Source organism: Apteryx mantelli, chromosome 7 (assembly GCF_036417845.1).
Source record: "Apteryx mantelli isolate bAptMan1 chromosome 7, bAptMan1.hap1, whole genome shotgun sequence".
Taxonomy (NCBI): domain Eukaryota; kingdom Metazoa; phylum Chordata; class Aves; order Apterygiformes; family Apterygidae; genus Apteryx; species Apteryx mantelli.
The window spans coordinates 29,830,253-29,855,311 of NC_089984.1; the positions used below are offsets into that span (position 1 = coordinate 29,830,253).

At 71.2% G+C, this 25,059-nt stretch overlaps 3 protein-coding genes across 6 annotated transcripts; 1 reads left to right on the forward strand and 2 right to left on the reverse strand.

Moving 5' to 3' along the window:
- SFXN3 (sideroflexin 3) lies at window positions 1–20,092 on the reverse strand. 2 transcript variants are annotated; one of them, XM_067300175.1, is made up of 12 exons: window positions 20,087–20,092; window positions 3,960–3,996; window positions 2,954–3,120; window positions 2,352–2,522; window positions 2,099–2,197; window positions 1,754–1,829; window positions 1,210–1,295; window positions 713–840; window positions 569–618; window positions 441–490; window positions 306–353; window positions 1–199 (listed from the first exon to the last, which is right to left on the reverse strand). In XM_067300175.1, exons 3-12 carry the CDS (start codon window positions 3,115–3,117, stop codon window positions 103–105), a joined length of 969 nt encoding a protein of 322 aa, XP_067156276.1. In that variant the 5' UTR covers window positions 3,118–3,120; window positions 3,960–3,996; window positions 20,087–20,092; the 3' UTR covers window positions 1–102. The 2 variants fall into 2 exon arrangements, with proteins under 2 accessions (XP_067156276.1, XP_067156275.1); XM_067300174.1 differs by lacking the exon at window positions 20,087–20,092 and having other exon boundaries at window positions 3,960–4,053.
- PDZD7 (PDZ domain containing 7) lies at window positions 5,227–12,644 on the forward strand. The gene is given in 16 exon segments (XM_067300167.1): window positions 5,227–5,605; window positions 5,909–6,049; window positions 6,590–6,764; window positions 7,092–7,268; window positions 7,421–7,568; window positions 7,789–7,849; window positions 8,126–8,554; window positions 8,887–9,090; window positions 9,294–9,335; window positions 9,599–9,756; window positions 9,945–10,036; window positions 10,186–10,277; window positions 10,408–10,479; window positions 10,858–11,033; window positions 11,035–11,826; window positions 12,112–12,644. Coding segments are annotated over 16 exon segments (3,105 nt in total). The 5' UTR covers window positions 5,227–5,409; the 3' UTR covers window positions 12,262–12,644.
- LZTS2 (leucine zipper tumor suppressor 2) lies at window positions 12,511–24,253 on the reverse strand. Of its 3 annotated transcripts, none has more exons than XM_067300172.1 (6): window positions 24,226–24,253; window positions 21,423–21,491; window positions 16,417–16,902; window positions 15,277–15,846; window positions 14,346–14,615; window positions 12,511–14,189 (listed from the first exon to the last, which is right to left on the reverse strand). In XM_067300172.1, the coding sequence occupies exons 3-6, from the start codon at window positions 16,861–16,863 to the stop codon at window positions 13,530–13,532; spliced, it is 1,947 nt and encodes a 648-aa protein (XP_067156273.1). In that variant the 5' UTR covers window positions 16,864–16,902; window positions 21,423–21,491; window positions 24,226–24,253; the 3' UTR covers window positions 12,511–13,529. The 3 variants fall into 3 exon arrangements, with proteins under 3 accessions (XP_067156273.1, XP_067156274.1, XP_067156272.1); XM_067300173.1 differs by lacking the exon at window positions 24,226–24,253 and adding an exon at window positions 23,892–23,907; XM_067300171.1 differs by lacking the exon at window positions 24,226–24,253 and having other exon boundaries at window positions 14,346–14,483; window positions 21,423–21,485.
- Between the last annotated feature and the right edge of the window lie 806 nt (window positions 24,254–25,059).

The following is a 25,059-nucleotide window of genomic DNA, read 5'->3' on the forward strand; positions in this document are numbered from 1 at the left end:
CACGAGAGCCAAGGGAAAGCAGCAGCGTCCCCGGAAGGCTGCTCCGGGGCCAAGCGCGGCGGCGTGCCGGCCCGGCGGCTCGGCAGCCCGCGGGGACCCCCTTCAGAGCCCCTTGTTGAAGTAGACGACCTCCACGGCCGGCTCTTTCTCCCGGATCCGAGCTTGGACTTGGGGCTCCAGACGGCTCACGCGCATCGAGCTGCCGAGGCGAGGCGGAGCGAGGTCAGGGCCGGGAGCCGGCCGGCTGCCCGCCGTGCCCTGTCCCGCGGAGGCGCGCGCGCGCCCGGCGCCCGGCCCGTCCTTACCTTTTCTGCGGGAAGAGCGCGCAGCACAGCGGGGTCGCAAACACCAGGCTGCGAAGGAAAGGCGAGGAGAAGCCGTGAGCGGCGTCCCCGCGGCACGGAGCGGCCCCCGCGCAGGACCCCGCGCGGGCGGCTTACCAGAGTCCCACCAGGCCGACCTGCAGGGGTGCGTTGAGGTACGGGTAGCGCTGCCGGCGACAGGGAGAGGCTTCGTGTTAACGGGGCGCCGGCGCCGGCCCCCCGGCCCCCCGGCCCCCCAGCCTTACCTTCAGGAAAGCTCTCTTCTCCAGGGCATTCATGATCACCGGCGGGATGGCTGGGGCAGAGGAGAAGGCAATCAGCTCCCAGCGCCCCCGGGCCCCCGGCGGCCGCGGGAGCCCTTGCGGCACGCCGCGGCTCGGGGCGCTCACCCATGGCCGGAGCCGCCATGCCGATGCGCGACACCACCACTTGGAAAATGGCCTTCCGGGCCGCGGCCGTGGACTCGCCCAGGCGGTTGCCGTTCTCGTCCGTGATGGGGATCCCCAGCTTCAGCTCCCTGCAGGGAGCGCGGGGGTGAGGGGGGGCACCGAGGGATGGCGCAGGGCAGGCTGGTCTCTGCTCATATTCCCCCCCCTGCGCTGTGCAATAAGTGGGGGGGGGTCTCAGCCGGAGACCAAATTCCCACTTTGGTGGGGTTCTCAGGGCTGGCTCATAGCTGGCATTAAGCGGTAATCCCTGGGGACGCAATCGGGCATTTGCACCCTCCAAACCAAGCCACCCCCAGGCCTCGGGGTGGGGGATGCCAGCCAGGTCAGGAAGGAGCCCCCCTGCAAAGCCGGGGGCACTGCGGCCCCCACACCCCACGCCAGGGCCTGGCGTAGCCCGGGGCAGCGCCCCGAACGCGCCTGCCCGGCCGGGGACTCACCTCTGCCTCATCAGCGGGATGTTGATGCAGTTGGCGGCAGCCACAGCTGCAAAGGGCACGTAGCGGCCGATGATGGCTGGCAAGTGCTGGGGGAGAAGGGGGGGCACGTCATGGAGAGGCTTTGGGGGCACAGCTGGCTGTCCCCAGGTTTGCCACCAGGTCCTGTAGGACCCTGGGGTGTCCCAGCCCCGCCGGGGCAAAGCCGTTCCCTCCTTCCCCTCAACTCCCAGCCCAGAGGGTGGCTGAGCCCCATCGGGTGGCCCATGTCCCTTCCCAGCCCCAGGGGTGAAAGACCCAGCCAGGGCTGGAGCCAGGCTGGCAGGGCCAGAGGGGACATGCCACTTCTGGAGACACTGCTTGGAGAGGGGCTACCTTGTGTCCCCCGCCACGTGGTCCCTTTCCTCCCTTTTCTCCCCTGCCCCAGGTGATGGGGTGAATTCCCAGCTCAGCTCAGGGGGGTTAGGCAGTGGGGACCCCCCACGGGGAGGGTCTTAGCAGGGCCACGAGCCCTGGCCAGCGATGGCCAAAGGTCTGGCTACCTTACCTTGGTGAGAGATTTGAGCCCCAGCGCTGTGACAACTGCCCCCGTGGTCGCGCTCACGTAGGCGGTTCCCAGCTGGCTGCAAAGGCAGGAGGTGACACCGGTGAGCTCAGGTCCCCACCATCCTACCACCCCTCGGGAGGCAGGATGCCTGGGTTCCTCTCCCAGCTCTGCCACCGACCCACCAGACAGCCCTGCTCTTGTCCCTTCACCTCTGGGTGTGCCAGGTCCCCGTTGCCGCAGCTCATGGCCCCCTGCCATTCAAGAAGCTGCTTGCAAGGCACAAGGGCGCTGCCAAAACCCCCAGCATTTGGGGGGTCCTGGGGGGCAATGCAGAGGGACACCTACCTGGGGGGGATGGGTGCGTCCCCGCTGCGGTTGGTGTAGTTGACGATGGCATTGAAGGACTGGTTCACCCACTGCCAGAAGAGCACAGCCGGCGTGGTCCTGCCAGGGACAGCAGGGTGCTGGCATCACCAGGAGCTGCCACCACCCCAGGGTCCATATAGTATGGGTTCCCCCCCAGGTATGGGGCACACTGCCCCTCCTGCACCTCAGGGGCATCGAGGGGGGCCAGGATGGGCAGGGAGGGCCATGGTACCTGTAGAAGGTCAGCATGCACCCGGTGATGGTCATGTTCATGGGCACCTGGGCCGACATGCGCCCAATGAGGAGCATCTTCTCGCCCGTGTCGGGGTGGAAAGCCGAGTCGTAGACGTACTTGGCCCGCCAGAGCTGGTCCTCCGTCAGCCCCGGGGGCACCGTGCCCGCCCTGCGAGGCGAGGGGCAGAACCGGTCAGACCCCTGCCGCTATCCTCCCCACCGCTGCCCACCCCACATGGGGCAGCTCGGCAGCCCAGAGGTGCCAGGCAACGCCATGGGGCACACATGGGGCAGTGTCCCTTCGCCCCGAGCCAGCAGCTGGCTTTGGCTAGGGGGGCAAAGAGCTGGTGCTCGGTCCTTGGGCATGGGACAAATCACCTGGATCCAGTGCCACCAGCAAGGACACAGGGGACAGTCCCAAGATGCCCGCTCTCCCGGCTCCCCGAAACCACCCCGCTCCTGCCCTGGGAAGCCAGGGCGCCTGGGTTCCTCCTCCCCATCATCGCTCCTCTCCTCCCGGCCCCTTCCCACCCTTGGGGCCAGCACCTCGGCCCCACGGCCCCGTCCTGCCCGGGAGCCGGGCCGCAGCGCCCCGCGCACCTGTAGTCCTCCACGACGCGGCGGGCCTCCTCCAGCGTGGCCCCGGAGAGCAGCAGGTTTCGGGGGTCCGTCACCATGAAGAAGTGCTTGGCCCGGCCCTGGAAGGTGCTCTGGTCCCAGCGGGGCTCCCGGATGTTGATGGTGGCGGGCAGGGCCGGTGGCATTGTCTGGGGACACGTCGCCGGAGGAAAGTAGGAGGCGGCACCCGTTACCCCCCCCCCACCCCGCTTCTGGGGGCAGCTCTGGATTTACCCCACCCCAGGGGGGCACAGGGGAGCTGGGGGGGGGGTAAATCCCCCCGATATATCAGCTAGGAGCCCTGCAAACCCAGCTGGCCCCAGCCATCAGGGCTAGGGCCCCCCCGACCCCCCCCCCAGCAGCCCAGCCCGGACGCCTGGGTTCCCGGTGAGGATGGGGGGGGGGGGGGGTTCATAAGTGAAGCCCGGTGCGGGGGGGCCCCAGGAGGGGCTGCAGGGCGGAGGAAGGGCACCGAAAGGAGGGATCCGGCCCCAGGGCGCCGAAACGGCACGGCCCCCTCCGCAGCCCCCGTTTCCTCGCCAGCATTTCCCGTGCTGCCGCTGGTGCCTTCAGCCCTGGCAGCGGGGGGGGGGGAGGAAATCCGCCCAGCTGTGCCCCCCCCGCCAGCCCAGCACCCCCGGGTGCCCCTGACGCCGCCGTGGGGCCCAGCAGGTTGGGGGGGTGGGAACCCCTTTCTTTGCCCCCCTGGGGGGGGCAGGCCAGGCTGGGGTGCAGACCTGGGGGGGGGGGTCGAGGCCACCCCCCACCCGTGCCCCCAGCGTGTCCGACCCCCCCTTTCTCCCGAAAACGCCCCGGATGGGCGGAAGGGGGTGCCCCCACCCACGGCCCCGCGACATTCCCGCGGGGTGAGTCACCCCCCCATGGCCCCCCCTCCCCGACCGACCCACAGCGCCGTGCCCGGCTCCGGGCTGGGAGCGGGGCCGGGGCCGCGGGGGCGCCGCCGCCCCCCGACCCCGCGGGCACTCACGGCTTCCAGGGCTGCCGGCGCGGGGCGCGGGGCGCGGGCAGGGATGGCGCCGGCCGCGCCCGCCTCCCCCCCGCCGCCCCGCTGACGTCCCCGCCTCGTCACCGGGGCCGGCCCAGGCGGCCACAGCGCTGGGCACAGCGCCGGGCGGCCGCGGGGGCTCAGCCGGGCCTGCGGCACCCCCCCCCCCCCGCCCCGCCGTGGGGCTGCGTGCACGCGCGGAAGTGCACAAGCAGCTGGGCCGTGCGCCCGCGGGTGCCGGGGGGGGGGGGGGGGCGGCCCTGCACCCACGAGCGTGCCGCCGAGCGAGTGTGCGGGGGCTATAAATATGCATGCAACGGGTGCACGCGAGTCCGTGCCCGCGCCGCCGGCACCCCCGTGCCTCAGTTTCCCCGGCCGTGCCTGCGACGCTCCCCGCGGCCCGGCGGCGCCCACGCGAGGCAGGCGGCGTGGTGGCGTGGGGCGCGGGGGGCCAGGCTGCTGCCAGGTCTCCCCCCCCCCCCCCCGCGGGTATCCAATACCGGCCAGGTGCGCATCACCTGAAACCGCCGCGGTGTCGGGTTCGCGCTGCTGGCGCCGCGGCCCCGCCAGGCACCGCTTGCGGGGTCACGGCAAGCCCGCGGCCGGGGGGCAACGCCGCCCTCGGGAGGGGGGACACCGGCTCGAGTCACCGGGGCGGGGGGGGGACACACCCCCTCGCTGCCCCTGTGCCTCGGTTTCCCCTGTGCCTCGGTTTCCCCTGTGCCTCAGTTTCCCCTGTGCGAAGGGCTCGGGGGGGGGGGGCTGAGGGGCAGCCCCCATGCTGGGGGGGGCGCGGCAGGCTTTGCCCCATACACCCCTGCAGGATGGGGGACTCCCCCCCCGGGCCCCCCCATGGCATCAGCGCTGGGGGGGGGATAGGGCAGTGCCACCCCCCCCGCTCCAAGGCCAGCCTCGGCCAGACCTGATTGACAGCCGCAGCGCCCTATGGCAGCGCCGGCCGCGCGGGGCCAGCCAATAGCGGCGGTTCGCGGAGGGGCGGGGGGCGGCGCCCCCCCCGCGCTGCCTCTCCCCCCCCCCGCGCCGCCGCCGCCGCGGCTCCGCGGGCGACACCGTGGGCGCAGGTGAGGAGGGCGCGGGGGGGACGCGGTGCCCCGGCCCCCCCCCCCCGCGTGGGAGCCCTCGGGGTGCGATGGGCCGGGGCTGGGGGGGGGGACACACCGGGCGGGGGGTTCACGGAGCCTTCGTTGCTTGTCGCCGCAGGTCGTGCCGCGGCGCCCCGGAGCCGGGCACCGGCAGCGCCGAGCACCGGCAGCGCCGAGCACCCGGCGGCCGCGGCCCCGCGCTGCTGAGCGGGAGCGGGGCCCCGGCCCGGCATGTGCTGCTGGGCTGTGCCATGCGCCCCCCCGGCCGGCGGGCACCCCCGGCCCCCTGAAGACACGGACGCCCGGACACCGGGGTCCCCGGCGGCGCCATGTCGCGCGGCTCGGACGCGGGGCTGTCGGAGATGACGGCGGCCAGCCGGTCGCGGAGCTCCAGCAGCGAGGCCAGCCTGGCCGCCCACTGCCTGCTGAGCAAGCAGAGCCGCCTGCTCAACGGGGCCGCCCGCGCCAGCGCCCGCGCCGCCTCCCCCATGGGCCGCGTCATCCTCATCAACTCCCCCATCGAAGGTGCGTGGGGCGCCCGGGCGGGCCTCGGCCCTCCCGCCGCGCGCCGGGCTCCCGGGGTCTGGGGGAGGGCGGCCCGGCGGGGGAGACCCCCATCCTCCTCTTCCCGCAGCTCCGAACCCGCCCCGGACACCTCGGTCCTGAGTGGGCTGCGAGGCGCTCAAAGAGCGGTCGCCTCACGCTGTGCCTCAGTTTCCCTATGTGGAGGCCGAACGCTCTCTCCCCATGTGATTGGCCGCACATCCCGCTCCTCGCCCCCTGCCCGGGAGCGGCCCGGGTGACGCGTCCCGGCCCCTGTCCCCACAGCCAGCAGCAACGAGAGCGACATCATCAATGCCATCACGGTGGAGAAGAGCGTGGACGGCAAGCTGGGCTTCAGCATCCGCGGCGGCTCCGAGCACGGGCTGGGCATCTTCGTGAGCAAAGTGGAGGAGGGCAGCGCCGCCGGTAAGCGGGACGGGGCAAGGGACACCGGTGGGGACAGACGTGCACCACCGAGAGCCCCACAGGGAGCTACCAGGGACATGGGCACCATGTGGGGCACCGTCCTGCTGCCTGTGGGAGGGACCGGGTCCCAGTGCTGCAGGTCCCCAAGCCCAGCACCCCAGTGCCCCCATCATGGCACTGTCTGCACCCACCGTTTGGTCCTCTACCTTCTCCGGCTGCGGCAGTTTCAGGCTGCCCGCGGCAAAGGGCCAGGGCACAGGCACGGGCAGCCCCATGCTGATGGCCCTGAGCTCCAGCCAGGCCATCCCTAGGCCTCAAGGAGGTGACAAGTCTCCCATCCCTGCTACGGCCTCGGTGCGATTGCTGGGGTCCTACATCTCCATCCCCACCATGGGGGTCACTCCCCCAGCCCGGGTGCTCCATGAGCTGAGGCCTCCCAGGTGCCCCCGGCATCACCACCACGCCGGGCTTTGCGTGCCCTGGGGCCGGTGCCATGCCCGTGCAGATCGGGCACCCGGCTGAGCCACATGTCCCTCGCAGAGCAGGCCGGGCTGTGCGTGGGTGACAAGATCACGGAGGTGAACAGCGTGAGCCTGGAGAACATCACCATGAGCAGCGCCGTCAAGGTCCTCACCGGGAACAACCGCCTCCGCATGGTGGTCCGGCGGATGGGCCGTGTGCCAGGCATCAAGTTCTCCAAGGAGAAGACGGCCTGGTGAGTAGGGCATCCCCCACGCCAGGACCCCCAAAGCCCAGCCCCATGGAGAGGGCACAGCAGGGATGCTCTGAGGGAGCTGAGCATCAGGGCTGGGTGGCAGGGGAGAGCCCAGGATGGGGCGCAATGGTCTGTGGGGTAGGAAGGACTGGAGCAGGCAGGATGGGTGCGAGCCTGCATGGGGGGCTGGCCCCGTCCCTACCTCCAAAGCCCCCCTTTCCTGTTGCTGTCCTCGGCTGGGTGGTCCCAATGTCCTCATCCCACTGGAGGACGAGAGCCAGATCCCGCAGCCTCCCCGGCTCCCCCCAACACCATGCTGTGCCGCAGGGTGGACGTGGTGAACAGGCGCCTGGTGGTGGAGAAGAGCGGCTCGACGCCATCGGAGAGCGGCTCCGAGGACGGCCTGCGGCGCATCGTCCACCTCTACACCACCTCCGACGACTACTGCCTGGGCTTCAACATCCGCGGCGGCAGGGAGTTCGGCCTCGGCATCTACGTCTCCAAGTACGGCCGCCCCGCGTGCCCTCCCAGCTCCCTGAGTGCGGAGATGGGGACCGACCCCGTGCCTCGGGTGCCGGGGCTGCCAGGTGGAGGTGTGGGGCAGGAGGAGGGGTCTGGCGAGGGCTGGGCCCCATCCTGCCCCCGTGCTGCCCTAGGGTGGACCCTGGGGGGCTGGCGGAGCAGAACGGCATTCGGGTAGGAGACCAAGTCCTTGCAGCCAACGGAGTCAAGTTCGAAGACATAAGCCATAGCAAGGCAGTGGAGGTGCTGAAGGGGCAGACCCACATCATGCTAACCATCAAGGTACCCCCGGGTGACGCAGGGGGTCCGGGTGCCCCCGCGCCTGGCGCTGCCCCAGCTGGGCCCGGCGCCCGTGGGCGGGTTGGCGGCGCCGCGGGGCTGGTTGGGTTTCAGGCCGGTGGGAGGGGGAGATGCATTATTCATGGCCGGCACCCGGATCGGGTTCGCCCGGGGCGGCCGGCCGGCGCGCGCTGACCCCCGCATCTTCTCCCTCTGTGCCTAGGAGACCGGCCGGTTCCCTGCCTACAAGGAAATGGTGGCCGAATACTGCTGGCTCAGTCGCTGTAAGGGCAGCGCCACGCGGGCACCGGCCCCCCCGGGCTGGGGGCTGGGAGCCCGTCGCAGGGGTGCCCAGAGGGTCCCAGGGGGGAGGGTCCGAGGGCCACGTGAAGCTCCCCGTCCCGTGGCCTCGTAGTCCCCGTGGGCTCCCGCGTGTCCCCTGGCCCTTTGAGGGGACGCGGCGGTCCCCATGCCCTAGGGGAGCCCGCGTGTCCGTATCCCTGGAGGGGCTCCCGGCGCCCTGCGGGGTGTCACCCCTCATCCCCCTCGTGCCTTTGCAGTGACCAACGGGCAGCTGCAGCAGCTGTCGCAGGCCTCGGAGACCAGCTCCTCCATCTCCTCGTACTCGTCGGGGCCGGCGCCGGGGGCGGTGAACGGCCTGGGCACGGCGGCCCCGGGGTCCCCAGCCCGCACCGTGGACGTGGCCATCTCCACGGAGGACGGGCCACGGCGGGGCTGGGGCCGGGAGCGCGCCGAGCGGGCCATGCAGACGGAGCCGGCCGCCGAGGGGCTGCCGGAGATGCGGCGCACGGTGCGGCCCCCCGAGCTGCTGCGGGACACGGCCATCCGGGGGGGCCAGGGCGCCCGGGAGCCCCCCGGCCCCCTCCCGCGCCGGCCCTTCGCCCACTCGCCCAAGACGGCGCTGCTGCTGGCGCTGAGCCGGCCCCGGCAGCCCATCACGCGCTCCCAGAGCGATCTCACCATCGCCGGTAGGCACCGGCGCCCGGCCCCCTGCCCCGCGCCCCCAGCCCTGGGCTTCCCTTAGCTCCCACATGGGTCCTGGGCCCCCCCCGGCACCCTATAGCCCTTGCCCCACGGGGGCACCCCATTGCCTCCAGCCGGAGCGCCCCGAAGCCCAGCCCCGTCCCCATGGCTCGCAGGGCCCCCCATAGCCCGGGCGCTGGGGCTCCCCTCCGGCCAGTGCCCCCCAGTCATGCCCCACGCCTGTGCCCCCAGTTCCCTGCATGCCATTTGGGGTGGGTGGTGGGTACCCTGCTGTGCCCCCCATTCCCCCCATCCCAACACCCCCCTCTCTGCCCAGAGGAGAAGCGGAAGAAGGAGAAGCCGGAGGGGCTGGGGGTACGGGGGGCCCCCCCCGGCCTGCACCGCTCCAAGACCCTCGTCAACCTCTTCTTCAAGGGCGGCCGTGCCACCAGCCAGAGCTGGGCCCCCCCCGGCCAGGAGCCCCCCGCGCCCGACCGCCGGGCACGCGCCAAGTCCCTGGGGCGCCCCGACGGGGACAGAGGTACCAGGCTGGGGGACAGGGCGGAGAGGGATGCTGATTTGGGACAGGTTCCCCCTCCCACCATGGTCACCATCGTGGGGCACTGCCGCCCCTCCAGCCCCCGGGGGCAGCGTGGGCTGGGGGTCCCTGGGCAGGACGGGGCGCGTGGGACCCCACGGCTTGCGATGCCCGCGGGTGTTCACCCGTCTCCGTCTCCCTTGCAGTAGGCGCTGTGCAGAAGTTTGTCATCCGGAGCCTGAAGCGGGGTAACGGGGGTGCCCGTGTGCCCGCGGGGGGGCTGGCGGGCCGAGCCTGCATGCGTGGGTCCTTGCACGCCGGGGGCCGGGGCCACGGGGGTGCCCCCGCTCTGCCGTCCCCGGAGCTGTGCATGCGTGTGTGTGCTTGACCTCAGCATGGACTGAGCCCGCGGGCACCGGCGTGGGGGTTTGTGCCACCCCGCGCCGCGTGGCGGTGGGCAGGGGGTGTCCCTGCCCCGCTGGCCACCCCGCTTTGCTCTGCCCCCCCGCAGAGAAGAGCCGCCGTGCCAGCATCCTGGGCCCCGGCGGCATCGCCGCGCTGCAGCCCAACGGCAGCGACCCCGACGCCCGGCTGCCGCTCATCCAGGACACCGCTGCCCGGCTCCTCAGCCCCGACGAGGTGACGGCCGTGCTTCGCCACTGCACCCGGGTACAGCGCGGCGCCCGCGGGGCCGGTGGGCAGGGGCAGCGCCAGCTCAGCCCCAAGCGGAGCCGTGCCCACGTTAACCCCCTCGGGCCGGCATCACGCTCTAGCTCTCCAGCCCTGCTTGGAGGTAAACTGAGGCACGGGGCGGGGGGGGGACGACACCCCTGCTGACCCCTCATCCTGTCCTGCAGTACCTGCACGAGGGCAGCGTGGAAGATTTGGTGAGGCCGCTGCTAGCCATCCTGGACCGGCCCGAGAAGGTGCTGCTGCTGCGTGATGTGAGGTGGGTGAGCACGGGGTGGGGGGACCCTTGGGTCCGGGGCCGCCTAGCCCGGCCGGCGGGGAAGGAGCCAAGGCTTCGCGTGCGCTCCTTGGCCCTGGCCGTGCAGCACCCCGGAGGCAGCCGCGAGCGGGCCCCGTCTGCCCTTGCAGGAGCCTGGTGGCCCCCACGGACCTGGGCCGTTTCGACAGCATGGTGATGCCCCTGGAGCTGGAAGCTTACGACGCCCTGAAGAGCCGCTCAGGTAGAGCCCGGCCCCGGGTACCGCAGAGCTGCAGTGGGGCGCTGGGGGCCCCCGTGCTGGCCGGGGGGGGGGGCACGGGGCTGGGGGGCACCCAGCCGCCCGGCTGACCCGCTGCTCTCCCTGCCCGCAGTGCGCTCGCCTGCCCTCCGCCCGGCCCACCACGACGTCCCCCCCAAGAGACACCTCATCACACCAGTGCCTGGTGAGTGCCCCCCACGGCCAGCCCCACGGCAAACGGCGTCTGCCCTGCCCAAGGGCTGTGCCACCGTGGGGGGCACCAGGAAAGGGTGGGAAGGCTCAGGGTGGTGGGGTGCGGGGGCAGTTTGGGGATGGAGGGAGCTGGGCTCCAAGGAAGGCAGAGCTGGGGGTGCCTGGGAGCAGGGGATGTTCCTGGGTGCCGGGGATGTTCCTGGGTGCCGTGGGTCCTTAGGGAAGGGGGGTCGCGTGTTCCTGGGTGTCAGGACTCCCTGGGGTCCCAGGGAAAGAGGGCGATGGGGGTCTGGGGAGGGGGAGCTGGAGTCCCAGGGGAGACGCGTGGGGCCGGGGGGTCCCGAGCCCGGCTGAGCCCCTCTCCTTGCAGACTATCGGGGCGGATTCCTGCTGAAGCCGGCGGGAGCCCCGGAGCCGGAGGAAGCCGGGGGGCTGCCGGCAGGCCCAGCCCGGCCGCGGGCCTCCGCCAGCCCCCGCCGGTCTCACCCCCGCACCTACACCCCCCTCCCCGACGTGCCAGTGGATGCCTACGCCTGCGCCAGCGGCCCCCCCGCCCGCCGCGGGCCCCGGGCCCCCCAACTGGCTGCTGGCGGAGCCCCCGGGCGAGGGGCGAGGGCGCTCGCGCAGCCCCCGGCCCACCTGGCGCCAGGAGCCCCCCGCGCCCCACGGAGGCTCCGCAGCGGGGAAGCCCCGGCGGGCCCGGCCGCCCCTCGTGCAGCTCTTCGGGGGGCCGGGAGGCGAGGCGGGGGCCGAGCCGGCCGCCAACGGCCCCCCCGGGGACGCCGGGGAGGACGAGTACCGGCTGCTTACCGTCACCCTCTCCAAGCTGAAGCGCTCACTGGGTGCGTGGCACGCGCCGGGCGGTCAGCACCCACCGGGGCCCGAGGGGTGGCTCCCAGTAAGGGGGGTGGGGACATGGCTTGGGACACCCCCCCCCCCCAAAAAAAATCCCTGTGCCCGCCATCCTGGCACAGCCTGGCAAGGGGTACGCACTTGGGGGGGGGGACACGGATGTTGGCACAAGCTGGGCACTGCCAGGTCCCGCTCCCCTGAGCGACTGGGGGGGGGGGGGGGGGAGAGGAGGTGCCCCTGCCCCATGCCCTCACCCCGCAGTTGTGTAGGTCCCACCAAGGACCGGGCACAGGTGCTGCAGCCCAGGGGGTCGGGGGGAGGCCGTGCCAGGGAGAGGTGGGGGGCCCGGGCCCGCCTGGGGCTGGGGCATTGCGGCTCTCTTGCAGGGATCAGCATCTCCGGCGGCATCGAGTCGCGGGCGCAGCCCATGGTGAAGATCGAGAAGATCTTTCCCGGGGGAGCCGCCTTCCTCAGCGGCGTCCTCAAGGTACGGGGCACCTGCCCTTGGGGGGGGCCAGGCAGCCAGGCCCCCTCGCCCACACGCCCGCCCTGCGGAGGGGGGCAGACTTGGCCCCTTGTGCTCACCCCTTTCTCCCTATAGTGCACAGACACGGGGCAGCGTAGAGGGTGTTTGTGGGGGGGGGGGTGGTCCAGGAGGGACCAGGCATCTGGGCATACTCTCCCCCCCCCCCGGTGACACGCGGTGCTGGCAGCCCCGTGGCACCCCAGAAGCGGCCGTGTTTCACCCTGCTGTATTCTCCCCCGGGGCCAGGCTGGGCACGAGCTGGTGTCGGTGGACGGGGAGAGCCTGGAGCACGTCACGCACCAGCGGGCCGTGGACATCATCCGCCAGGCCTACCGCAACAAAGCCAAGGAGCCCATGGAGCTGGTGGTGCGGGTGCCCGTGGCCCCCCCAGAGTGATGCTGCACCCCCGCCCCTCCGGGAAGCTTTCCCACACCCCACAGGAGCCGGCTCATTCCTGCACTGAGCAGTGGCCAGTCTCAGTGCGGCAGGAAAAGGGGCGCAAGCGATGGAGCACCCCACGGCCTGGGCACAGAGGAGCTGCCCGCAGCAGGACCCACACGGGAGCACCCAGAGGCAGGTTAGAGACATGACAGGGGGGCAGGCGGCACCCAACCCCGCTCCGGACACACAGATGTGACACTGCCCTGAAAAAACACAGCCAGGAGCTTGTTTTTAATTGGCATTTCCGGGTGGTACAAGGGCGCGCCAGGCTCTGGAAATGGGACACAACTGAAATAAAGTATAAAAATCCCCCCCTGGAGCCGGGGGCGACCAAGCCAGAGCTGGGCACAGCCAGGCTTTTCCTTTGGTTTGAATCCATGGGCACAGCTGGGGGCAGAGCCTGCCGCCCAGCTCAGCCCCCCCCAAGGGGGGCAGACACCCCCCCACACACACACCCAGGCACGGAGAGGTCCCCAGGGTGTCCCCAGCTGCTGAGTACTGCTGCCCCCCCCGGGCACCGTGCCCCTCACCCCTTGGCCAAGCAGGCTGGGCATCACAGGGGCATGGGCCAGGCTTTTGGCCGGGGGCGGGAGGGAGGGATGCCGGGGGGCGAGGGCATGGGAAAGGCACTGAGGGCAACGTGCCCCACGGCAGGGGGGACGGGGCCACACACAGGCAGGGTGTGAGCTGGGGGCGGGCAGTAGGTTTTGGTAGGTCCTATAAAAATAGAGTTATTTAAAATGGCACAGAAACGGATCCCCTGACGAACACACTGGGGGTGGGGGGAAGGCTGGCACAGGCAGGGACAGGGCACACTGTCCCTTCTGGAAGTGGCTGGGTGACAGTGCCAGGAGGGAAGGGAGGGGGACAACCCAGCCCTCCTGCTATGCAAGGTGACCCTGGCTGCAGCCAGCACTGCTAATCCCCCGGATGCTAAGAGGATCCAGCAGGAACTGGCTCCGGGCAGCCTCAGGACCGGGCACACAGCACCCACCTGGCCCAACATCTCACGGGCATCCCCTTGCCACAGTGGGTGCCAGCACAGCCTCACCCCAACACCCCGATGCTGAGGAGGGGGCAGCACCTGAGGTCCCTCCTGTCCCAACAGTCTCTGCATAGCAGGGGGAGACAGGGCTCCCCCATCCCAGCCCCAAGACTCCCAAAATCCGAGGGGCTGGAGGCCCCCCCTACCATCCAAGAGCGGGGCCGGGGCAGGCAGCGTCTCAGATCTCGGTGGCCGTGATCTCCTCGAAGGGCGGGTCGGGGCTGGGGGGGTCGCAGGGCTCGGGCGGGGGGTCTTCGCCCTGGAGCCGGAGATGCTGGAGCCGCTGCTCGAGCCGCCGGTTGCGGCGGTACATCTGGATGTAGTTGTACTGCAGCTGCTTCTGGTAGCGGATGACCCGCTCCTTCTCGCCCTGCCACGTGCTCCGCTCCTGCTCGAAGGCGTCCCGCTGCTCCTGCCCGTGCTTCCGCTCCAGCGCCACCTCAGCCCGCAGCCGCTCCAGCTGCCGGCGCAGCCCCATGCTGCCCCAGGCCTCCTCGCCGGGCTCGGGGCAGCCCTCGCCCGGCTCGGGGCAGCGTCCGCGGGCCGCTTCCCGCAGCCCCGCCACCTCCTGCTCGAGCCGGCCTGCCTTGGCGCGGAAGAGGTCGGCCTCGCTCTTGCGCCGCTGCAGTTCGTTGGCGCACACCTCCAGCTCCAGCGCCTTGAGCCGGGTGGCCTCCTGCAGCCCCAGGGCCTGCTGCTCGCCCGCCTGCAGCTCGGCGCGCGCCTCCCGCAGCTGGGCCCGCAGCACCAGCAGCTCCGTGCCCCGCTGCGCCAGCTCCGCCTGCGACTCCTTCAGCTGCTGCTTCAGCAGGGAGATCTCCCCCGACTTCTGGCATACCTGGAGGGGAGCGATGGGTCAGCCGCTGGCTGTGCCCCCCTCTCTGCCTCCATCTGGAGCCACGTTTCCCCCACCACCAGGACAGCAATACCCCAAATGCCATCCAAACCACCCCCGCCAGTGCCAAGGCGGATGAGGGGCCCTAGGGCAGCTCACCTCCCACTTGGTCTCCTCCAGCCGGGGTCCCAGCTCGGTGTGCTCCCGCTGGAAGGAGGCGCAGCGCCTCTCCAGCAGCTCCCGCTCCTGCAGCAGCTGGGCGAAGTCCTCCTGTAGCTGCTTCTTCTCCTGCTGGAGCTGCAGGACCTGGAGCTGAAGGACCTGCTGCCCACGCTGGGCCTGCTGGGCCGCCTGGCGCACCTGGGCTGCGCAGCGCTGCCGGAGCCCCTCCAGCTCCTGCTCGCAGCGCCGCTGCTTCTCCTCGTACACCTGGGCACGGCGCAGACGCTGGGCACGTGGCACAGCACCCCACACGCGCCCACAGCCCGCCCCGGCGCAGGGGCTCCCCTTGCTGCCACCCCAGGGAGGGGGAACCACAGTCCCTGCATGCGGTGCAGCACCTGTCCCTCCCGTAAAGAGGGTCCAGGGGGAGCCCCCCCCCCCCCAGCGCCCCTCTCCCCAGCATGCCAGGTCCCCCCCAGGCAGCATCCCCAGAGTCCCTCATAGGACCCTATAGGGCTTCCCCTCTCCACCCCACCAGCAGTGGGGAGAACACGTCATTCCCAGGCCCGCATAAGAAGGGATACCTCAAGGTCCCTAAAAGGGACCCCCCCCAATCTGTAGGAAGGTCCCCATAGTCCATATGAAGATCCCCCAGGGACTGTATAGAGCTTCCCCAGCCCCACCACCAGTGGGGAGAACCCCCATTCCCAGGCCCATACAAAAGAAGGATCCCCCAGTTCCATACAAGGATCCCCAGTCTGCACGAGAGTCCCAAAGGAGCTGCGTAGGGCTCCCCAGCCCCACTGCCAGGGGGGAGAACCCCACTTTCCAGGCCCGTACAATCCCGCAGGTCTATACAAGGCGGCACCCTGGTACAAACGAGGGTCCCCACGGGCCAGGCAAGGCCGAGGGGGGTGACACGACATACCTGGCAGATGGCCACCTCGTTCTCGTCCAGGCTGTCACGCAGCTGCTGCAGCTCGGCCTCCCTCTCCCGCAGCTTGTCCTCCAGCTCACGCACCAGCAGCGCCTCGTCTCCGGGCAGGGGCGAGCGCCCGCACGACCCGCTGTCCGAGGAGGGCCGGCCTCGGCCGCTCAGCGAGCCCGTGCTCTTGCTGGAGGATGAGCGCCCACTGTCCGAGTTGGAGGGGCCGGCCAGTGGCCGGTAGCCGCCCTGCGCGTCGGGGTGGCCGTGCGGGGTGGCCGGGAGGGCGCCCGCCTCCGTGTGCTGGCTGCAGCCCGTGCTGTAGGTGGGCAGGCTGGACAGGGAGTTGCGCCCCGAGTCCGAGAGGGTGCCCGAGTGGCTGCTGGTGCGGCAGCTCAGCGAGCCAGGCTTGTCGGTCCCGGTGGCCCCCAGCAAGTGGGTGAGGCTCACCTGGCTCTCCGAGAGCACTGGGGCCCCCGGGCGCGTGCCCAGGTTGGCCGGCCCCGGAGCAGTCCTTACTTTGGGCACCACCGGCTTGAAGGCCATGGGGCGGATCAGGGTCTTCTCCACGTTCTGCAAGGGACAGAGGCGAGAGCGCGGGGCTCAGGGGAGATGCCACCCTCCGGAGAGGCTGCCTGGCAGCACAGCCCAGCTCCCAGGGCTGCCCCACGCCTCAGCTTCCCTAGCTGCAAGGCTAAGGATGCTGCCAAAGCACCTCCCTTTGCCAGCACACTGGGGAAACTGAGGAAGGGCTGGGTAATCCCCCCCCGGCCTGCCCCCCCACACAGTAACTTGGGGGCATCCCCAATCCAGACACTTCCACACCCCAAGGAAGGACAACCCCAACGCCCTGCCAGCTGCTCTCTGCTCCAGCCCCCCCCCCCCCATGGTGGGGTCCCCAACAGCTCTCACAGTGCATCCCCGGCACAAGGAAGGGGATGTCAAGAGCGTAAAGACCATCATTTCCCCCAAGGACAGCAACAAGGAAAAATATGGCCATGTAGCCCCCACCCCACCCCCCTCTCCCTACCCCAGGTACGGATGTGCGCCAGACACATCTCTCTCAGGATGACAGCCCCAGCGCGGTACAGGGGCAAGGTTGAGACCCCAATGTTTGCCCACCCCACTGCCACCCCACCTTACCTCCTCCAGCTTTCCAGAGATGGGGACAAGCTTGGGAGGAGGTCCACGGATGTTGCCGCTCTGGGCTTGGTCATCCCGGGCCTCATCCGAGTCGCTGCAGGGGCTGACGGGAGAGGCAGCTTCCAGCCAGTCGCCGTGAAAGCCTTCGTTGGCGTAAGCGTGGGCGACACCGGGCACAGCCGAGCAGGGCTTCTTGGGGGGCAGGGCATGGAGCAGGGGGTCCTGGGGGGTGGCTTGGAGCAGCCCGTCCTGCTTGCGGAAGGGGCCAGGGGGCCCCCCCTCGGAGGGTTTGCAGGAGCGGTCGTGGCAGGGCCGGCCCGAGATGAGGCTGCCGACGCTGCCCATGGCGCCCCGGGAGGCGGGGGGCGAGCGGGCACCGGCGCGGAGCTGCGCGGCCCCCTCAGGAGCAGCTTCGATGGACACGGGCAGCGTCTGCACAATGGCCATGGCGGGGGGGCCCCAGGCGGGCAGGGGCGCGCGAGCAACCTGCGGGGAAGAGACGCAGCACCGTGAGACCACGAGGCCCCGTCGCCCGTGCCCAGCCGGCTGCCAGCACCCAGTTCGGAGCGCAGGGCGCCCCTCAGCCGCCCCCTCGGACCCTGCGGCAGCGCCCACGGCAGCTGCAGAGCCGGGCACGGACAGGCAGGGAGGCTGGGGAGCAGCCGGTGCCCGGCCAGCTGCAGAGGCTGCCCACACGGGGTGGGAGGCAGGGGGGGAACGGCACAGGCCCTTCGTCTGCTGGGAGCCCGGGGGCAGCCGGGAGCCCCCCGCAGAGCCCCCAGCCCCGAAAAAGGGATCCCACAAGGGCGGGCAGGCCAAGGACCCTGCCACGGGTGGGCGCGGGGACACCCCCGGCCTGCCTCAGCCGCCCGGCCGCCGTCTCTAATCTCATCAGCACGGCATCAAAGGCGGGCGCGGGACGGCCTGAAAGGGAAGCGTCAGGCAGAAGGAGACGTCAAGCGAACCGGAATAAAACAGGGATTAGCCGGGGGGGCGGCACAGGACGTGCTGGGGCCTCCCACACCAGCGATGCTTCCCAGGCCTGGATGCGGCACCCCGGGGCGGCAGAGGGGAGAGGATGGAGGGTCCCAGCCGCGGAGGGGCCCCCCAGGTCAGCCATGGGGCAGGAGAAGGTCCCTCAAACCAGGCCTGCACCCCAGAGCCCCGCTCCTTTGAGGGGGCAAAGCCCCCCCGGGCCCAGAGGAGGTTCAAAGTCCATCTCCCCCCTCCACATCACAAGGCACCGACACAGATGGTGCCTCGGTTTCCACAAACGGCCCCTCGCACAGCCTAAGGGTCCCCCACCTCCACCCCACAGCCCCCGTTAAGCCAGGCCTGTCCCCCCCGCAGGGAGAAGAGGGGCAGCACGGGGCTAACAGGGATACTGCGGAGCCCCCAGCCCCACTTCCCCCCGTGCAGAGGCGAGACCCCAGCCTGCTCCGTGCCTCAGTTTCCCCGTCACCCCCATGAAACACCTTCTCCAGGCTGCTGCCAGCAACGGGCTGGTCCTCCAGCAGCCTGCCCCCAGTGCCCCCCAAATCCAGCCCCACGCTGCTCCCCACCCCTTCCCAGCACCTCCCACCCTTCGCTGGCAGCGTGGGCCACCAGCCAGCAGGTGAGGGACGCTGGTCAGAGATCCAACAAACTCATCGCACTTGCAACTTCAGCACTCCAGCCCCACTGGCCTTGGGGTCCACGCTCCCTGCCCCACATACGCCCCGTGCCCACCTGGGCACCAGCTCCACAACCTGCACTAGCTGGGACAGAAAGGAGGATACAGCACCCCCCGTAGCCCCATCCCTCCCGCCACGGCAGACGCCACCCGAACCCCCCAGCACCGGGCTGTGCCCCCCAACGGAGCAGCACCCGGGTACCCAGAGGGGCCCCGGGGCCCCGGGTGGCACCGTGGGGCAGCGGCAACGCGGTCCTGCCCCTCGCTGTGCCCCGGCGTGACCCCGCGACGGGAAACCTGCCAGGGCTGGAGGCAAATCCCATGAGGCCCCGGAGAGCCGGCTCCCGGGCAGCCTGCCCGCCCGCCCCACAGCGCCCGCCAGCACGGCCCCCACAGGTAGCGGGGGGCAGCCCCACACACCAGGCACAGCAGCTTGCCCTGCCCCATAGCCCCTCCACAGCACCCTGCCCCACCAAACCCTACACACCTCCAGGCCCCCACCACACTCCCTGTCCCCACACCCTGCCCCACAGCACCTGGTGCCCCCCATACTGCCCCACACCATCGTCCACACCGCCATGTCCCAGCTCCCTGCCCCACAACATCCAGTACTCCCCACTCCCTGCCCCATAGCACTCGCTACCCCACACCCCTATAGCCCAACCCCCACCCCACAGCACCCACTACCCCACACCCCTATACTGCACAGCCCCTGCCCCACAGTACTCACTACTCCACACCCCCGCCCTATAGCACCCACTACCCCACACATCTCCATCCCAAACCCCTGCCCCACAGCACCCACTACCCCACACCCCTATACTGCACAGCCCCTGCCCCACAGCACCCACTACCTCACAGCTCTATACCCCAGCCCCCTGCCCCACAGCACTCACTACCCCACACACCTATAACCCTATACCTGCTGCCCCACAGCACTCACTACCCCACAGCCCTATACCCCAAACCCCTGCCCCACAGCACCCACTACCTCACACCCCTATATTGCACACCCCCTGCCCCACAGCACCCACTACCTCACACCCCTATACTGCACACCCCCTGCCCCACAGCACCCACTACCTCACACCCCTATACTGCACACCCCCTGCCCCACAGCACCCACTACCTCACACCCCTATATTGCACACCCCCTGCCCCACAGCACCCACTACCTCACACCCCTATACTGCACACCCCCTGCCCCACAGCACCCACTACCTCACACCCCTATACTGCACACCCCCTGCCCCACAGCACCCACTACCTCACACCCCTATATTGCACACCCCCTGCCCCACAGCACCCACTACCCCACACCCCTATACTGCACACCCCCTGCCCCACAGCACCCACTACCTCACATCCCTATACTGCACACCCCCTGCCCCACAGCACCCGCTACCCCACAGCACCCAGCGCCCCCCCACGACCCCCACACTCCCCCGATACCTCCACGCCCCCCGCGCCCGGCAGGGCCGGCAGTGGGGCGGCCCGCGCCCCCGCACTGAGCCGGGCCACTGGCGGCCGGGCCGGGAGGGGGCTGCGGGGAGGGGAGCGGGCCGAACCGGGCCCCCCCGCGACCCACCTGGGCCGGGGCGCCCCATGATGCGCCCGGGCTCGCTCGGCCGCCTCGTCCGCTCCGCTCCGCGCCGCTCCGCTCCGCTCCGCCCGCCGGGCTCGGACCGCCCCGGTCCCGCCGGGCCGCCCCCGGCACCGCCCCGGTACCGCCCCGGCACCGCCCCCGGCGCTGCACCCCCCCCCCAGCACCCTGCACCGGCCCCGGCCGGGCCCCCCAGCACCACCCTCCGCGGCCGGCCGGAGCAGGCCCCCCCCAGCACTGCCCAGCCCGCCCCACACCGGCTCCCTATGGGGCGACAGCCGCCCGGCCCCGCGCGTCCTCCCCGAGCCCCAGCCGGATCCATGCGACAGCCACCGCGCGGGACCACCCGCAAGGTTACGGACCGGGAGCCGGGACGCCTCGGTTCCCCGGGGCCCGGCGCGGGCAGGACCCACCTCCCACCCTATGGGCACCCACAGGAGCAAAGGAGGCCCCGCATCCTCTGCCCCACGCTTGGGGCAACAAGGCCAGAAAGTCCCACTGGGGCAGGGACCACCTCAGCTGGGCCAGGTCTTGCCCCACAGGAGGACTGGGCCGGACTGGGGCGGCTGGACGGGGCTCTTTGCACCCCCCTCTCGCCACCCAGCGAGACACCCCGCGCCTTGCCACCAGGTGGGGACCCTGAGCCGGGACAGCCCCCCGCCCCCTTCCCCACAGAGGGTGCCCCCGGGCGCCCCCCCTCCCCAGCCATCTGCAGAGGGGCACAGGGTCAAACGCCGCCTTTGCAAAGGCCTGGAGAGCTGCCCGCCTCCTCCTGCCCATCTGCTACGTCAAGCCCCCGCGCTGCGCGGGGGGGGCCGGGCAGGGGGTCTCTACCCCGACCCGCGCGGGGCCTGCTGTGCCCCACTGCAGCCCCCTGTGTGCTGCAGGAGTCCCTGGCCCCACGCTTAGGCAGGCAGGGGGGCATCTCCTCCCAGAGGGGCAGCCGCTCTCCTCCCCGCGCGGCACGGGGTGGGGGGACCCTGCCCGCCAGCCCCGGGCACCCCCCGTTCACCCCTTGCCGCTCCCAGATAGACAAGGCCTCCTCGCTCCGTGGTTTCCCCACCCCGTGAGGCGCCGGAGGGGGCAGCGAGCCCGCCGGAGGAAGCCAGCTCCACAGCACAGCCACAGGGCCGAAACGGCAGGGCCTGGAGGCGCGGAGCTCGCATGCAGCCCCAGGCCTCGAGCCAGGGCTCGCCGGGCGCCCAGCGCCAGCCGCGGCGTCCCGGGGTGCGCGCAGCGTGTGCGGTACAGCGCCTGGCACAGCTGGGCGAGAGCCCCGCAGCACGCTGCCCGCCCCTCTCCAGCCTGGGGGGCTCCGCGAGCGCCCCCATCGCCGCCCATGCCCCGGGCGCACGCGTTCGGCGAGCGCCCCCCGCTCGGCCCACGCCGTACGCCCGCGTGACGGGAGCCAGCCGACGGGCCGGATCCGTCCCCCGCTGCCTCATCGCATCTCGCGCACGGCTGCAGCTGGCACAGGGCGGGGGGGGGGGGGTCGCTGCCCGCACGGTCTCGCCCGCTGAGCTGTCACCCGAAATCAATCCGCCTGCCAGGGCCCGAGGGGGCGAGCAGGCAGGGAGGGGAGAGCAGAGGGGGTCGTGCTGGCAGCCTGCCCCCCCCCCCCAGCACCACGGGCACGTGCCCACCCCTGCACTGCGGCTTTCCGCCACACGCAGCCCGGTGCCCCCGCGCTGCCGCCCCCCCCGGGGGTGCGGGCGACGGCCCTCTGCTCACCTCGCCAGGCGCTGCCCATTCGTCTGGCCCGCTCGGCTCCCTGCACCGCGAACACAGCTCAGCCGCCCCCTGCAGCAGGAAGGAGAAAGAGGAGGGGGTCAGGGGGCAAAAGGCACCCCCCCTGCCCCAAATCGCCCTGCATCGGGGCCTGCAGGGAGACAGGGGCTCACTGCACCCGTTGCAGCTTCCAAGGACCAGCCCTGCGCCCGCGGCCCCAAATCGACATGGCTGCTACCAAGCGCTGCAGGGGCGCCGGGCATGGCCCTGCACCCTACCCGACACCTCCGCCCAAACCGGCGGTGCCGGGTCCCCGCCACGGGGCTGGGAGAGCGGGGAGGGCGCCAGGGCCTGGCATGCCGGTCCCCAAGGACGGCGTCAGCAGACGCGGCGATCTGCAGGCAACATCCAGCTTGGGAAATGCCCGGACACTGGGGCCTCGCCAGCCCCTCAGGCTCTGCTCCTGGCACTCAGGAGGGTCCCCGGGGGCCGGCGTGGAAAACTTTCGGCGAGGGAGGGACTCGCCAGCCCTGCCGGCAGCGAGCGCGGCCTGCAAAACGCCCTCGCGGTGCCCAGCAGGCGGCTCTGAGCGTCCCAGTAAAACCAGTCAGTAACTGGGCCGGCATCGCTGCCCGCACGCTCAGGTGGGAGCACACGGAAGCAGGATGCCACCGCTCCGGCTCCAAAACGGCAAGGGGAAGCTCACCCCCACGGCCCCCCAGCCTTGCCGAGGGCCACCAGATCCCCCCCTCTGGCCACCGGAGCTTTCGGGCCACCAGGACCCCGGCGCCTTTCCAAGGGGGCTGAACCAACCCCCACAGGGCCCAGCTGCCCCATAGCACCCCCCACTCCTCCCCTACCCCACAACACCCCCAAAGTGCCCCACGGAGCTCCTGGGCCTCTGATGCCCCACACTCCCCACCAAAGTGCCCCACAACAGCCCCAAAGTGCCCCCACAACACCCTAAAGTGCCCCCACAACACCCTAAAGTGCCCCACAGAGCCTCTAGGCCTCTGCCACCCTGCAACACCCCCAAAGTGCCCCCACAGGACTCCTAGTTCTCTGCTGCCCCATAGCTGCCTGCAACTGCCCCACAGGAATCCCAAAGTGCCCCCGCAACAACCCCAAAGTGCCCCAAAACAGCCACCAACTGCCCTCACAGGGCCTCTAGGCCTCCGCCACCCCACAGCTCCTCCAAAGTGCCCCACAACGCCCCCAAACAGCTCCCACAGGACTCCTAGGCCTCTGCTGCCCCACAGCTCCCCCAAAGTGCCCCACAGAGCTCCTGGGCCTCTGCTGCCCCCCAACAACCACAAAGCACCCCAAAACAGCCCCAAAGTGCCCCCACAACAACCCCAGAGTGCCCCACAGAGCTCCCAGGCCTCTGCCGCCCCACAGCTCCCCCCCAAGTGGCCCAGAGGACCTGCAAAGTGCCCCACAACAGCCCCAAAGTGCTCCCACAGGGCTGCTGGGCCTCTGCCGCCCCACAGCCCCTCCAAAGTGCCCTACGGCCCCTCCAAAGTGTCCCACAGAGTTCCTGGGCCTCTGCTGCCCCACAACAACCACAAAGTGCCCCAAAACAGCCACCAACTGCCCTCACAGGGCTCCCCAAGTGCCCTCACAGGGCCTCTAGGCCTCCGCTGCCCCACAGCTCCTCCAAAGTGCCCCACAACATCCCCAAAGAGCCCCCAGAGGACTCCTAGGCCTCTGCTGCCCCACAGCTTCCCCAAAGTGCCCCAAAAGACCCCTAAAGTGCCCCACAGAGCTCCTGGGCCTCTGCTGCCCCCCAACAACCACGAAGCACCCCAAAACAACCCCAAAGTGCCCCACAACAACCCCAAAGTGCCCCCACAACACCCCAAAGTGTCCTGCAGAGATCCTGGGCTTCTGCTGCCCCACAACAACCCCAAAGTGCCCCACAACAGCCCCCAAGTCCCTCACAGGGCCCCCAAAGTGCCCCCACAACACCCCAAAGCGTCCTGCAGAGATCCTGGGCCTCCGCTGCCCCACAACAACCCCAAAGTGCCCCACAACAGCCCCCAAGTCCCTCACAGTGCCCCCAAAGTGCCTCCACAACACCCCAAAGCGTCCTGCAGAGATCCTGGACCTCCGCTGCCCCACAACAACCCCAAAGTGCCCCACAACAACCCCAAAGTGCCCCACAACAACCCCAAAGTGTCCTGCAGAGATCCTGGGCCTCCGCTGCCCCACAACAACCCCAAAGTGCCCCACAACAACCCCAAAGTGCCCCCAGAGCACCCCAAAGTGTCCTGCAGAGATCCTGGGCCTCCGCTGCCCCGCAGCCCCCCCCAAAGCGCCCCACAACAGCCCCAAAGCGCCCCACAGCGCTGCTGGGCCTCCGCCGCCCCACACCACTCCCGGAGCGCCCCACACCCGCCCCGCAGCGCCCCCCGGGGCCCTGGGGCCTCCGCCGCCCCGCGACGCCCCCGCCCCCCCCGGCCCCGCACTCACGCGCCCCGCGCCGCCGCCGCCGCTCCCCGCCGCCCCGGGCCGGGCCGGGCCGCGCCAGGCCCCGCCCGCCGCCCCCGGCCCCCAGGCCCGGCCCGGCCCGCGCCGCAGCCCGGCGGGGGGAGCCCGGCAGGGGGGCGCCCTACGGACGGGCCGCGGGGCAGCGACGCGCCGGGGGGGCGGCCGGGCCGGGGACGGTGGGGCAGGGGCGTCGGGGCGCCGCGGGAGCTGCCCCACGGGGTCGCCCCCTTGCTCGGCCGGCGAAGCCCCCCCGTCCGGGCGAGCCGCCCCGAAGGATTCGCCCCCCCCCCCCGAGCTTTTTGGGGTGCCCCGGCACCTTGTCGCGGGGAAGGGGGGGGCGCTGCCCCACGGGGCTTTGCAGCTGTTCCCACCGCAGCCCCCGCTCCTTGGGACCTCCCAACCCGGAGACGACGGAGGAAAAAAACATAAGACCAGCAGCCTGGAAAGCCACGGAGCTGGATTCGTCGGCGGGCATCCCACGGACACACCGCCCGCCCGGGGACGGAGGGGGGCTGGGACCTCCCCGGGCCAGCGGTCCCGCTGCCCGGGACCTCGCCGCCCCCTTCCCAGTCCCGAGGGGTAAATAAAGAGGGAGGCGGTGGTCCTGGGGGTGCCCTGCTGCCCCAGCTCAGAGGCCGTAAGGATGCACCTTGCGCAGGACGTAGTCCTTCGAGGGCCGCCCCACTCCTAGTCCTTTAACCTTGCAGCATCTTCCTTGGGCTAGGATCAAGGAGAAACTGAGGCCAGGGAGCTGGATGGGGGCACCTGGGCTGAGCGCAGACACCCCAAACCTCAGCCCAGCACCTGCCTGTCTCCACACAAATCCTTGCCCAAGTTGCCCCGGCAGCGAGGAGAAATGCCACCAGAGGAGCAATCCCACCAGACCTGCCCAGGGCCTGGCTGTGGCACTTGTACAGCGCCTTGCACACAGGAGACACCATAACACCTCCGAGCTTGGTCCTGGCTCCCTCCCCGATGGTCCACTGCCCCCACACCTTACCTCCACTTGGCCAGGACCTGCTCTGCTACAAAGATCCTCTTCCATCACTTCTCGCGTCCCCGGCCTGTCCCGGGGGCCCAGCCAAGCTCCCTCCTCAGGCTCCCAATGCCTGCGCCAACAGCACCCAAGGGTGCTCTCACAGCCCCGGGG

Coding starts and splice junctions, on each gene's coding strand:
- SFXN3 (XM_067300175.1), bottom strand. CDS start 3,117: ATGCCACCGGCCCTGCCCGCCACCATCAACATCCGGGAGCCCCGCTGG. Junction 2,523..2,953: donor CGCGTCGTGGAGGACTACAG/GTGCGCGGGGCG, acceptor CTCGCCTCGCAG/GGCGGGCACGGTGCCCCCGG. Junction 491..568: donor AGAAGAGAGCTTTCCTGAAG/GTAAGGCTGGGG, acceptor TGTCGCCGGCAG/CGCTACCCGTACCTCAACGC.
- LZTS2 (XM_067300172.1), bottom strand. CDS start 16,863: ATGGCCATTGTGCAGACGCTGCCCGTGTCCATCGAAGCTGCTCCTGAG. Junction 15,847..16,416: donor TCTCTGGAAAGCTGGAGGAG/GTAAGGTGGGGT, acceptor TGTCCCTTGCAG/AACGTGGAGAAGACCCTGAT. Junction 14,190..14,345: donor TGGAGGAGACCAAGTGGGAG/GTGAGCTGCCCT, acceptor GCTCCCCTCCAG/GTATGCCAGAAGTCGGGGGA.